Source organism: Belonocnema kinseyi, chromosome 9 (assembly GCF_010883055.1).
Source record: "Belonocnema kinseyi isolate 2016_QV_RU_SX_M_011 chromosome 9, B_treatae_v1, whole genome shotgun sequence".
In the NCBI taxonomy this organism is placed as follows: Eukaryota; Metazoa; Arthropoda; class Insecta; order Hymenoptera; family Cynipidae; genus Belonocnema; species Belonocnema kinseyi.
In genome coordinates, this window is record NC_046665.1 from 68,390,473 (window position 1) to 68,404,886 (window position 14,414).

A 14,414-nucleotide genomic window follows, 5' to 3' on the forward strand; every position below is an offset into this window, starting at 1 on the left:
ACAAGAGCATGTGGCTGCGCGCGAGGCAGTCGAAAGGGCGGTGTAGACGTCGAAAAAGCGCTGACTATTAGTCGCGAAAACCATACCTTCGCCGGTCCTATATTAATATTGAATTATATCAATTTAAAGCGTAGCTTCTAAAGAATAAGTAGGTTCTCTCAATTTTAAGAAATATTGAATAGGCTACAAATTATTAACGGTCAAATTTGGTGAAAAATGTCGAATTTTCAACCTTTGAAAATTCATAACTATTGAAATATGCATTTTACGAAAAAGTTACAAGGAACGTTTTCGTCTTAAAATGGGCCATATTATCTAAAAAAAAATTGTCCAGATCGAAAAGGTCATTTTTTCATAATTTGTTTAAACAATTGCGATTGAAACAAAACGTACCACTTTTTCGAAAAAAACGCCGGGTATGTTCGGATTCAGCGGCTCAAAATACATAAGAATCATACCTTTTTATCCTTGGACATATTATTGCATACGGCAGCATTGCCCGCTCCCGAACTAGAAAAAGAGCTATCTATGCGAAGACAAATATTGAAGACGCTCCAACTTCATGTCGATCAACTGAATGCGTGTGAGAGTCTCTAACCTATCGGACCTCTCTGTTCTTTCATACTTTCAGGGCTCTACTTCGTAAACGAAATAGATAAAAATTCTGAAATTTTCACAGAATCTCTGTACTGCGTCCTTCTACCGTGTCTCAGTTTTTGAAAAAAATTGTCAGAACCGTTTAGGCGTTATGCTAAAATATGTTACATTTTCAATACACTGGGATACGCCTTACGTGCGTAAGATGAAATTTTGGATTTTATTTATCTCAACTTCGAAATGCTCAACACTTTTCTAACTAGATCAAACTTTAGAGAACGCTCTAATAAATCTACAGTCCTAATTTTTGAAAAAATCGCAGAAACACAATTTTATCCGTATAATACCTTAAAATCATCTTTTAATAAATGCTTCTTTAAATAAAAAATATATATCTTGAGGGTGTTAGAACCAGGCCCCAACTCCAAAATTGAATTGCCTAATGAATTGAATTGAATTGCCCTTGAGTTCAGTTGTTCGAGGAAGGAATGTTTTTTACAATATAATTTATTCGTAATTTAAAAAATATCTTCATGTGGTTTTTCTAATATTTGTTCTATTATAACATTTTTTTTGTAAAAAGGTTTTCATACTTACGAAACACAATCGCTATATTTTTGTATGAAACTTTGATTTAAAGAAAATGTGTAAATTAAAGCTCTTCGGTAAAGTTGCTAAAGATAATTTGTCTCTCCGTTTAACCTATCGTCAAATCTGTAAAAGTGCATTAAAAAATCTGTAGATTATTTCAGTGAAAAGTGCAGAATTTTCGCTGTAGGACAGGCCTGAGAAACTTGAAAAATATTGAATAATTTCAGAGATATTGATAATTTAAAAATTCTCGATAATCTCTGTTTTGGTATAATTTTATTACCGATATTTTCCTATAGAATTATTAAAATAAACTGATTTGCATACGTTTTAAGACAATAAAAATAATTTTTTTTTAGAAAATTTCAAACGCACTCAAAACTTCAGTAGGGTTTAATTATGTTACAAAACTGTAAACTTATTAATGAATCTATGAAAACTGTATTGCGAAAACAAAAAATAACACAAATAATAAAATTGCTAATATTTGAAAATACCACAATTCAAGAATTCATTTCTCATTTTTTTAAAAATATTTATGTAAATTGTTTGAAAGTCAGAATATTAGAATATAACTGTATAGATAGGACATACACGGATACAATTTTAAAAGAACTGGCTGTTTCCTCAATTCAAAAGATTTCGTATATTTATATATCTATTTCAATGAGACCTTTTTCATCTTTGTAATTTTAGTTCAACTATTAAAAAATCATTTTATATATTTCAAACCTCTGTCTGTGGTAAAAACTGTGATAAAAACAAATGATGCTGCAAATCCCCATTCTAAACATTTTCCCAACGTTGAAAAAAATGGTTTAGCTGTCCCAGCTAAACGTTTAGCTGGATTTTGTCTTCCAAGAAATTATAGCTATAACCTAAATTTTTAGCTATTTTAGATAAATTTGCCATCTAGAAATAATGTAGATAAATTAGCTAGATAATTTCTAGATGGCAAATTTAGCTAAAACAGCTAGAAATTTAAGTGACACAGCTATATTTTCTTGGAAGGCGAAATCCAGTTAAACCATTTTTTCAGTGAACATCGATAATAGAACAATTGTTCCATTTTCGAAAACAGTTCAACTTAAATTTAACTGTCCATCAAAAACAGCTTGATTTCCTTAAATTATTTTTTAAAAATTAATCAAAATGACTTCCCTTCTCTTTCAATAAAAGGAGTACTTTTGATTTTTTTACTTGTAATAATCTAAAAAAATCAAGCCAGTTTGATGGACAGTTAAAAAGTTTCCCTTTTAAAAAAATTCAATGTTTCAGCCTAGCGCCGCCAGGGTACTTCTGAAGGCTTGGCGGTGGCGCCAAATGACTTTCTTGTCCCACGGACTATTTTTCAAGTTCTGGCCATCTATAAACTACGCTACAAATTTCCGGTTTTTTTACCTCCTCCCCCCTCCCCCGAAAGTTGGCTATAGACGAATTTCACGTTTATACAGTATTTGAAATAAAATTAATATAGATAACATATCGAATTCAATACGAAACACTTTAAATTCCTAAAATTTCAAGCCGAATAAAAATTGCATTTTCAACAAAATAGTTAAATTTTTAATCAAAAAAGACTTTCAACCCAAAGACATGAATTTTCAATATCAAAAAGACAAATTTTTAAACAAAAAATTTAATTTTCAATCAAATAGTTGCATTAACAATCAAATAGATGAATTTTCCAGTAAAACAGACGATTTTTTCAAAAAATTGTTAGATTTAACCAAACAGTAACATTTTCATGTCAAAACGATGATTTTTTTTAAGACAGGAAGCGATGCATTTTTAACGAAAATATAATTTTCAATAAAAAAGATAAATTTTTAACAAGATAGTTGAATTATCAACCAAAAAATTGAACTTTCAACAAATAAGAATAATTATCTGCCCAAAGAGACGACTTTTGAACAAAATATATGAAGTTTTTACCAAAATAGGTTAATGCCTAACCGAAAAGTTGAATTTTTAACTAATACTATGTACAAGTCAACTTTTAAATAAAAATGGAATAGTTAAATTTTCAGATAAAAACTCTGACAGAAAAGATGAATTTTCTATCCTGAAGATTAATGTTCTATCCAAATAGTCGAATTTGCAACTTATCCAATTTACAGGATAAAGTTGTAAATAACAAGAAAATGTTAACTTTTCAGGTAAAAAAATAGTTTTTAACAACAAAAATTAATTTTAAACAAATTGTTAAATTTTTAACCAATGAGATGAACCTTGAACTAAAAAATAAATTTTTAACATTGTACCCTACCGAAAGAAATATCTGAGTTTTCTTTAGAGAAATAGCCTGGCCCATTTGAGTCTATAAACAAAATCGATTTGAAACAAAATAGTCTCGGAGATAGTTTGAGAGATTTGGGTCCTTTTCAAGATCCTTTTAGGAGTGGTGTGACGGTAATATAATGTTCCTTTTGTATTCGTCACGTACCTGGCGGGCAGAGTTATTTGCAGTAGTTGGTCGTGGCTAATCCGCTCTCCATTTTTCAATTTCTCTTCAAATTATTAACACTTTTTTTTAATTGATGAATTTTCTCATTATACTTATTTATTATTATAACTTATATATTGATATTTGGCGTATCTCATTCCATTTACGAGAAACGTTCTATTAATTCCAATTTTAAGTATTAAAAAAAAAGTTAGATATCTGAAGTCATCGAAACCCGTCGATTCCGAATTATTATGTTTTAGGCTGTTAACTATGAAATTAAAAAAAATGTACTTCTAAATTTTAATCCGAAAGCTTAACAAAGGACCCTTGAGTGTCGGCTACTCTATTGAGATAGCCTCTCTGCTTGTTATTTATGATCGTATTCTTATTTCAATTTCGGAAAGGATATTTGAAAGCCTTCAGACCATTTAAACGAGCTTCCTGGACCTTTAAAAATATCTACCTGAGTACCTGCGGAGAATTTCTGAGCTTCTTTGACCTAAAGAATTTTTAGTACATACTCAAAGATTCTTTTCGGTAGGGTAGTTACATTTTTTCTAAAAAAAGATTACTTTTTAACAATGTAGTTAAATTTTCAACAAAATAATTTAATTTTCAATCAAATAATAGAATTTGTAACCATACAAGATGAATTCCGAACCAAAAGTAAAATAGTAAGCCTTTTCAATAAAAAAGTAACTTTTACTCCAAAGTATAGTTGGATTTTCTTATTGGGTTTAAGTACTAAGTGTTATATAAGTTCGTACCGTTATCTTTATTTATAACACCCCCCTCCCTGCCAGAGCCTTACTTTTTAGCCCACCCACCCACCCTCAAACTATAATATTAGCTTGTGGAAAGTACCGTTTTCAAAATAAGTTTTAAATACAAGTATAGTTACTTGTGATATTGCATTATTATTTGTGACACTATTAAAAGTAAAAACATATTTCTGCTGGTCTTATTTTTAACATCCTAAAGGTCGAAATCCTGAGATAAAAAATAAACACGACAAAATTGTAATTTCGTTTTTTTTTTGCATCTTTCAGAGTTGATTTTAAGGTACACACGATTTTGATAAATTCAGTAATTTAAGAAAAACACCACATGATGCATTGAACGGTCAAGTGGGTAAACTATTTTGTCTTATTACGTAAATAAATTGATATTTAGCTATTATCACTGGTTTATTTTTGCTTACCTCATGTCTGCAATAAACCTTGTTTATGAATTGTAGCACTTCACTATTCATGTAAAATATTAGTTTTTCGTTAATTGAAAACTAGTTAACATTTGACCGAAACTTAATATTTCGTTGGAAGGTTAGCGTCTGCAGCGTCTCTCTTCCTGTGTTTATTACCTCTCACAATGAAAGAGCAAGCGAAATTGGCAAATTTGCATAGAAACTCGGCATCAGATGGGCCCATTGGGGAAAAATGAGGGGAGAGCTTTTCCAGTGAATGGTGGGGATGAAAGGAGTAAATCAAAGTTTTCATTTGAAATATTGACTAAACCAGGATGCGACTTGACCAGGAAACTCATTTATCTTGACTTGGATTAGGGAATTTAGAAAATAATTATCATTTTCAGTTTAGGACATTTAGTCTCCGTATAGAAATAAAATTTCACTTGGAAAAGGGAACTTTTGACATAGAACGGGAACTTAAAAAAATGTATTCGGATTTAGAAGAAATGAAAATTTAAAAATCCCTCTTCCAAGACTGAATTTGCAACAATCTGAAAGTTCGTTGCAAATTCATCCTTTCTTAATTCAATTAATTTCAAATTAAATTGAAATTTTAACTCTCTTGTTAAAAATTAATTTTCTTGGTTGAAGGTTCATCATTTTAATTAAGAATTTATGCCTAGTTGAAAATCTTTGTTAAAAATAAATGTTTATACAAAAAGTTAACTATTCCAGTAGAAGATTTCACTATTTTGCTGAAAAGACGTTTTTTTCATGTTAAGAATTCGATTTTTACCAGAAAATTTAACCAATATATTTTTGTTTAAATATTTATATTTTTTGGATGAAAAGTCGACTACTATTTGTTTGAAAATTGATATTTTTTATTTAAAAATTAAACTGTTCGAAAATGTATGTACGTTGTGCAAAATTCGTTTTTTTTTAGCAGAATAATCTGTATGGTTGAAAATTCATGTTTTTGGTAAAAGATTCATCTATTCCAGTTAAAGATTTATCATTTTTGATTGAAAATTGATCTTTCCTAGTTCCAAATTCAACAATTTAGATGAAAATTTATATTTTTTAATTAAAAATTTAACTATTTCGTTCAAAATTCACGTACTTTGTTAAAAAAATATTATTTTCGGTAGAAAGTTTGGTTGAAAGCTAAACTTTTTTGATAAAAATTAATTTTTTAAATTAAAGATTCGTCATTTTAATTAAAAATTCCTTTCGTTGGTGCAAAATGAGCTTTTTTTTGAAAGCTTGTTTTTTTTGTAAGGAAAGGAGTTTTTTAAACTGAAAATTTAACTATTATTCCAATTAAAAATTACATAATTTTAGTTACAAATTGATACCTTTGGTTGAATATTCCTTTGTTGACTATGCCAGACAAAGATTTACATTTTTATTTGAAAATTCATCACTTTGTTAAAAAATGTAACAATTTTTTTAAGTTCGATTTTTTGTTGTTATAATTTTTTTTATGTGGAAAGTAATTTTTTAAGCTAATATTCCCTAGTTTGAGTTGAAAATTCATCTGTTTGATTGCACATTAATTTGTTTCATTTAGAATTTCATTGTTTATGTTTTGGCTGACAATTTATCTTCTTGGTGAAAATTATGTTATTGTTGTTGTTGAAAATTCACATATTTCAGTTAAAGAGTCATTGCTTCAGTTGAAAACTCATCTTTTGGTTTAAAATGTAACTATTCCAGTTAAAGATTCATCATTTTAGTTGAAAATTTAACAGGTTCAAAATTGAACTATTTGGTTGAAAATACTTTTCTTATTTGTTGAAAATTAACTTTTTAAACTGAAAGTTTAACTATTCCACTTTTTGTTAAAAATTAATTTTTTAATGGAAAATTAAAGTATTTGTTTAAAAATTCATTTATTTCCCAATTTTTTGTTCTGTTGTGTTAAAGGATTTTTAGAACGAACGTCATGAATTAAAATTAATGTTTGCGTTTTAAGTCAAATATTAATATGTTACTTTTGGTTGACCGGGGAAATTAAAATAATTGACGGAAAAAATAATTACATTATCGGGAATTTTGTCCGCCGGATTGCCACGCTGTAAACATCCAGTGCCAGTGATTGGTTGTTAGATGGTAATTAATTTTCCAATTCATCGGTTAACAAAAGCTCAAATGCTTATTTCATTTTAATATGTATGTGTTTAATTTATTATAATTAATTTTTTTTTATGATTTGTCTCTGTTTTATAATTTATAATACTTTCATTACAACAATTTCTTCCACAAAGGAAAAAATTCACATATTAGCATTAACATTAACCGCAACTTCAAAAACCAACATCATCGTATATTATCAGCAACTATTAAACTAAAACACACGCCAAGAAGAAAAAAAATGACATTTTTCTCAAGTGCCTTCTTAGCCTCATTGTTTTCCCTATTTTTGAAAACTTCTGCCCTTGTTAAATAATCCAAAGCTTCTTCGATAGTTTTGACTCGTCCACTATTGAATTCATTAATTATCGACGTTCTTAAGTTCAAGTCAAGGTTAAAATGGGACAAAAGATACAAAATTGCTTTTTTCTCAGTAGGAGGATTGTCCAGGAATTTTGCTTCATTGAAGTACTTAAAAATGTAATCTTTTTCCGATAATCCAGCACTGAAGTGGTACTCCCCGTACAACAAAAATTTCCAAAAAGTCTTCTGAATATCGGGACTCCAATAAAATTTTAGAAATGCTTTCTTCATCTCCTCATAAGTTCCATAACCATGCAGATTTAACCAGCTCTTAGCATCATTTGTAAGTGATTGAATGAAAAAATATTGTTTTTCGTGTTCATCTAGATTTTCCTGAGTTACAAGATACTCAAAATTTTCGATGAAACTTTTCGGGTGCATCATATCATTTATTCCAGAGTACTTTAAATTTTCGAAGGGAATGATTTTCTTGCAGAGTGGAATATTTTGGTATTCTTCTTTGAAATTTGTATCCATTAAACCCGCCTGAAGAAGGCCCAAAGTCGATAGAAGAACGAATACCCAAATAACCAAGTTTATTATTTCTGTCCAAGTTGGAATTTCTTTGATTGTGATATCAGAATTTTCCAAAGCTTTCATTTTTTTAAAAAATCTATACATATTCAACTTCTTCGATAATCTCCACTGTTTGGACTTCAGACTAGTCTTTTATCTCTTTTTAGGGCAAATGCATTTCTGCTAGTTTGAAACATGTTTTTGGGAATTTCTTTTAATTTTTGCAATGCAGCGTTACCTTAAACAAAATTAAAATATTGATTACAAAAAAATAAGCTCTTCGACATAAGGAATTGTTTGGTTGAACAAAACAATTAAAGTAATACAAACTAATCGGCTGGTATGGCTCACAGTTCCATTGAAACGACTTCAACTGAAAGGTGCAAACACTAAGAATGTTTCTCTTGATGCTGTATTAATGGTTAATTAAAAAATTGAAATATAAAGTTTTTTCTCGCAATCGAAGGCAGATATTGAAAAAAGTTAAAAGAGCAAAATTATTGCCACAAAAAAAATACTACAAAAAGACACCCTCAATAATTTTTAGTCTAACTTCATTTTCTTGAAAAAATGGACTTTTTTATTTTAAGGTAGTTGTTGTGCCAAAACTCAGATATCTAGAAAAAATTAGTTTTTCTATGATTTTAAGAATCAAAATAATATAAATGATGTTATTTCAAATAAAAACCATTATTTTTTGAAAAATTTTAATTTCACAAAAAAAACATTAATTTTCACCATGTCTTTTGCAATTGAACATTTTCTGACCGTCCCTTCTTACCAATTTTTGAAAAATGATTGCTTTAAATCAATTTTGGTCTTCTTACAAAAAAAATTGTTCTAAAAATTTCAGTCATAGAATTTAATTTCAACATCGGAAACAGTAGAGTTGTAGAGAATTTTTTCCCGGAAAAAATAAGCCGTCATTTATTAAAATTCAATCATTTTTCAAAAACTGGTAAGAAGCGACGGTCAGAAGAAATTCAATCGCAAAAAACATGGTTAAAATAAATGTCTGTTTTGTGAATTTTAAAATTTTTTATAAAAAAACAATGTCTAGATATCTGACTTATGGCACGACAACTACCTTACGAGGTAAAGGTTTTTAGTACAAATAAAAATATTATTCGAATTAACTGGGGTTTTTTTTTTTATAAAAAAATGTTCAATATTATTATTATTATTCTGGGTAAGTCCTTTGACTTCTCGCCTTGTTATTCTATTTTTAAGTAATAAAATATGAAACGAAGACATTTATAATGAAATCGTTAAACCAAGTTTTTCCAAGAAAACGAAGTGAGATTAAAAATTATTAAGGGGGACGTTTCGTATCAAGTTTACCAAGAAAAATGCTCTCGCTAAACTTTTTTTCATATTTCACTTTGTTTTTTATAGAAACGGTGTATTATTAATTTTTGAAATTATAGATCAATAACAGCTACGGTAAAGATTTCGTTTTTTATCGAAAAATAGTAGTAAGTTCTGCCCACCGTTGGGTCGACGTCATTGCAACGGAACCCTGCAATAGACTGCTTATACTATATTATATTTTCAGTAATGAAATATATGTTATTTTTTTTAATTAAATTTTTTGTACCCAACCGGATATATTCTTTTTTATATTTTTTATTATTTCAAAAAAATTACAGACACATATATTTATTTTCAATCGTTGTTATTAGTACAATTATTGACTGTCAATTTTATTATTTATCACAGTTAATATAATGTATGTAAATTTCACATTCCCTTAAATTATTAAAAAATAAATAAAAGTACTTATTTGCATGTAATTTTCGGAAATGATAAATGACATAAAGGTGCGCATGGTAAGGAAACATTTCTTAGTTTAAAAAATGAGACGATAACTTTTAATTTCTTGGAAGAGTACTAAAACCCTAATTCTTATATTACGAGATATCAGAGACTACTACGTGCTATCAAATGCTAAAAGAGACGTCTAAACCTATTATCTCTTTTATTTTTGCTTTCTCAGCAATAAGCTTTTTCTTTGTAATGGCTGTTTGCTAGTAAGGTTAGGTTTTCATAAAATACTCAACGCGGGCTATTCATTTGATAAAAGTAATATACAATATACAATCCTGAACCTTATGAAATGTAACAAAAGTAGATCTTAATAAAATACTCGAAATTCATATCATCAATTATTTTAACATACAGAATTAAAACAAATATAAAATATGTTTTAAATTCTAATGAAGTATATTAATCGCGGATGTTTCTTCAATTTCCCATGATGAAATATTTATAACTACTTAAAATGAACAAAATTTTGAAAAATAACTTACCTCTGATTTCATGGCGTCATTATACTACACTATACCACAAACGAAGGCTATAAGCAGCCAGTGTTTGAGAGATAAACTTTGAGTCACGATACAAGTATACGAACATAATACGATGGTAAGAACTGCGCAAATGTATAGAAATTAATTTTTGCTCTTTAAATTAAATTAATCAAATAATAAATTATTATAATTTATTAAGGCAGTAGGACAAAAATTCAGTTCCTCGATAAAAAATGTAATATTATTTTACAACAAAATATTATTAATAAAAACTAATTTAAACCTAAAAAATGGTTTGATAAGCAAGTTTTTTTTGTTGCAGTTCCGAATGTTACAAAGTACATACCTTCGATTGATTTAAAACTGCGTATACCCATGTATTTTACTCGCTTATTACAAAAATGTTAGTGAAAATTCCCGCAAATTTCAGTTTCAGGGTGAAAACCGTGAAAAACCTATAAAAATCATGGTTTGTCGTATTTATCTTAGTAAGTAATAAGAATTTACGAAAAAGCTTCAAATAAAAGCTATAGGCCTTTTAAAAACATATTTTGTCTTGCATACATTTTTACTCTGTAGGTAATAGTTTTGGAGAAAAACTACGATAAATATGAAAAATCACAAAAATACAGCACAATATGTAGCGATGTACCCCGCCTGTGACTGGTTACAGAAATAATGTTGGCCAAACCCCTACCCCTTAGCAAGCTATATTCATATGTTATCTACAAGGGGTCCAACGGTTGCAACCTGTTATCTGCAGTATTCTACCGCTGGTTTTCTATTGTTTTTCCGGGTCTCGCATGTTTCTGAGTTGTTTTCAAGCTTCGGGCGAGTATTATTATGTCAAAATGCTTGGAATCGCAAGCCAAACATACATGTGCTTGTAAAAATTATTTAAAATTGTTCATTGCAAAAATTTGCTGAGTGTTCGTAATTGAGACGTGTCACTCACCTTTGTCTTTACAGCGATCCATAGATGACAACATCGAAGACGACGTGAAAGTAGCCACAAAAAACTTTCGACACACAAATTCACTTAACTGCATACATACTTACATGTGTCTACTGGCCTATTGTATGAATAAACTGAGCCGTTGTGGGAAAAAACACGGATTTCTCATAAGACGCCATAAACAGTTTACAGCTTTAGACCGTGGACCTATATACTCTAGAATCCAAAATGCGATTTTCGCAAAAAAAAATCAATTTCGAAAAAAATGTCAGTTAACAGGGTTAGACCGCGGATCCTCCAAATATGATAAGGCCCCAACTCATCATGTTACCTACTTATTCCAATTTTACGTTATCTATATCCTATAAGCGAATTTTCCATTGGGCCATAGTCGGGCCAACTTTCTCGGAGCTAACTTTGCCAACCAGGCATTAGCCAACATGCCGAAATAATAACTATGGCCCAACTCTGTTTGCCGACTATTGGCTACCATGGTTGGCCAAACCATGACTACTAGAAGTCGGCCCAATGGCGAAATTATAACTTTGGCCCGACCATGTTAGCCGATTATTGGTACAATATCCATTACCAAAATCGGGTCAACTATGCCAATTACACGGAAAAAAAATATCCATAAAATTTTATAGAACTAATCTTATAGTAGAGGATACGATGGGTGGTTTAAAAAATATAATACAATCACTACACTGTTTATAATCGCACGCTATGCAAATTTTTATTCGCCTTGGTGTTTGAACCCTATAAATTTCGCATTCCTAAATCCTAACGCCTAAACCCTCTCGGCTAACCTAGCTGGAAGTATTACAACAAAAAATCTGAAATATGACCGACAGCTGTGCACGGCCGTCTGCAAATTTCTGTGAACCATTCTATAAAAAATATTGCTACGCTCATAATAATATATGCAATAATATTTCAGATTTTAGAAATATTACAAATTATTATTGAATAATTTTTGTGATTAAACAAGATTTAAACTAAATTCAAAAATATTTTAAGATATTACAAAAGATTAAAAAAATCAATATATATATATATATATATATAAAGAAATTCATTAGAATTCAAAGAATTTCTACAAATTTCAGAAGATGTTTAAATACTTAAAAATATTTTTAAATTACATGAAAATCCTTAAACTCTTTTTAATTTTTTAAAAATCATTTAAAATGCTTTCTAAGATTTTAAATTCTTTTACTCACTTTTTAAACCATATTAAATCCATTGGAATGGCACAAAATCTCTTAAAATCACTCAAAATCCCTTGGACTCATAAAAATTATTTAAAAGTCTCTGAAACCTTTTAAAAATTATTTTTCTATTTTCAATTCTTCTCAAATTTTTAAAACTTTTTAAAAATTACTTGATATATTTTGAAATTCATTTATAAATTTTTTTCTCTTTTTATTAAAAATAATTGTTAAATCCCTTTATGCCGATTGCCGGGCCGACTTTGGGCCAGAGTTGGGCCGGTAGTCGGCGTTACTCGTTAACGAAAGATTTCCCATAGTTGCCCCAATGGTTGGTCCATGTTTGGGCCATTGTTGGGCCAACAGTCGGCCTAAGTTCTTCAGAACTTTCTAAATCCCTTTCTGCCGATCTCTAGGCCTACTTTGGCCCAGAGTTGGGCCGTTAGTCGGCTTTACTCGTCGGTCCCACGTTGTCTGCCAACGTTGGCTGTTTAGGTTGGGCCAACATAAGTATCTTATAAATATAAAAGGTGGGCCAACGCACCTGCTCTGGGTTCCGACCTGAATTCTTACCTCCCAGGTGCGAATTGACCGTCGGCCCACGATCGGTCGAACCGTCGGAAGGTCGGTGCAACTTTGTGCGCCACTGGTCGGGCCAACCAGCTAAATGATAAAGGTCAACCGCCTTTGTCTTCTCCACGTCGGGCTAACATTTGGTCCTATATATGGGCCATCTATTAAGATAACGCCGGCCCAACCTTCGACAAAAATTAATTTAAAACAAAAGTTATTTTTAAAATCATTATTATATAATCTTCACTTTTTACTATTCCTAAATACATAATTCACACACACGGTTACTTACACTTTTAATTGCACGCTTTAACGCTTTAAAAAATCTTACTCGTCCAGGATTCGAACCCTAACTAAACTAGTGTATTTTACCGCGTACTCTAACCACTCAGCTATCGAAGCACTTGAAGTTTGTTTACAAAAACTGTGTATTGTATTTTCTTCATAGATTAATTTGGAAAAAGGGTTGACAAATTGGGAAGCTATACTATGAAAATATTCAGTGTTGGATGCTTCTTAAAAAATTTTAAATTTTGCAGGATTTAAAATTAAATTTATTATATATTAAAATAGATACATTTTAAATATGCAGCATTATTCAATTAATAATTCTGAATTTTTCATTTCGACATTTTTAATTATGACATTGTGTCACAAATTAACAAACTTTTTTTCATTTTTATTGAATTGAAACTAAAGTTGATAATTTAAAAGATATCTAAATATTAAATACTTACCCTTGAACGTTTCTACTTTTGGTTAAGAATTTTTAATGGTTTAGTTTCAATATTTATATATTTCTACGAGTACCACACCAATCCGACCTCCCAATAATATGAGCAGGTCAACTGTGGCCAAAAGCATTCTATCGAAATGAAGTAGGTTATGTGCACTCAATGTTACGGGCATATGTGACGTCAGCGGACAGGCCAACTCTTGACCGCAGTTAGGCCGACTGCAGCTTCACGGTCTTTTTGTAACAATTAACCAGAATATATTCGACGTTCTGCTCATACTCGGGCCAATGTTTGGCCGATCATCGGGTGCATCAAGGCGACTTATGTCAATCCGAATGCTGTTTCCAGTCTCAGACCGACTGCATTATTGTGGCCGTAACGACCAATCTGCCACAATTTACCAGATTGTCGTATCATAGTTGGGCCAGAATTGGGCTGACGGTCGGTTTTTCGTTCGCCGCCGACGTCTGTCGCCAACGTCGGTCCGACCATTGCAGCTTGAAAACATCTTAGTCGGCCCAACTCTAGTTACCATAGATCGGTTACCATAGTAGGGCCGACTTTGGGCCAGTGATCCCAGATCTGAAACGAGACGTGGTCCAATACTATGACACGTCTATGCGCGTGTGAATATGGTAGGAGACAATATAAAAGCCTGGGTTGCGCGCGCAACCCATTTCTCCTCTTCTCAATTTGAAAACTCGAAGGTGCATGATTGCCGGTCGGAAAACTTCGGCGGTTCTATTTATATCTCTATCTGCTTTGAAATAAAATGAAGAGATTGGGATTTT

General features: G+C 30.5%; 2 protein-coding genes across 4 annotated transcripts in view; both read right to left on the reverse strand.

Moving 5' to 3' along the window:
* LOC117180236 overlaps positions 1–5,027 on the reverse strand; it is an 8,208-nt gene extending 3,181 nt beyond the window's left edge. The window contains exons 1-2 of one of the 2 annotated variants that reach the window (XM_033372624.1): positions 4,839–5,027; positions 1,195–1,311 (exon numbers count right to left, since the gene is read on the reverse strand). The gene's annotated coding sequence lies outside the window, so the exon portion shown is untranslated. The remainder of the gene's footprint in view (positions 1–1,194; positions 1,312–4,838) is intronic. The other variant, XM_033372625.1, reaches the window with a different exon arrangement.
* Positions 5,028–7,002: 1,975 nt separating this feature from the next.
* Positions 7,003–10,269, reverse strand: LOC117179714. Of its 2 annotated transcripts, none has more exons than XM_033371756.1 (2): positions 10,148–10,269; positions 7,003–8,076 (listed from the first exon to the last, which is right to left on the reverse strand). In XM_033371756.1, the coding sequence occupies exon 2, from the start codon at positions 7,941–7,943 to the stop codon at positions 7,146–7,148; it is 798 nt and encodes a 265-aa protein (XP_033227647.1). In that variant the 5' UTR covers positions 7,944–8,076; positions 10,148–10,269; the 3' UTR covers positions 7,003–7,145. The 2 variants fall into 2 exon arrangements, with proteins under 2 accessions (XP_033227647.1, XP_033227648.1); XM_033371757.1 differs by lacking the exon at positions 10,148–10,269 and adding an exon at positions 8,169–8,218.
* Between the last annotated feature and the right edge of the window lie 4,145 nt (positions 10,270–14,414).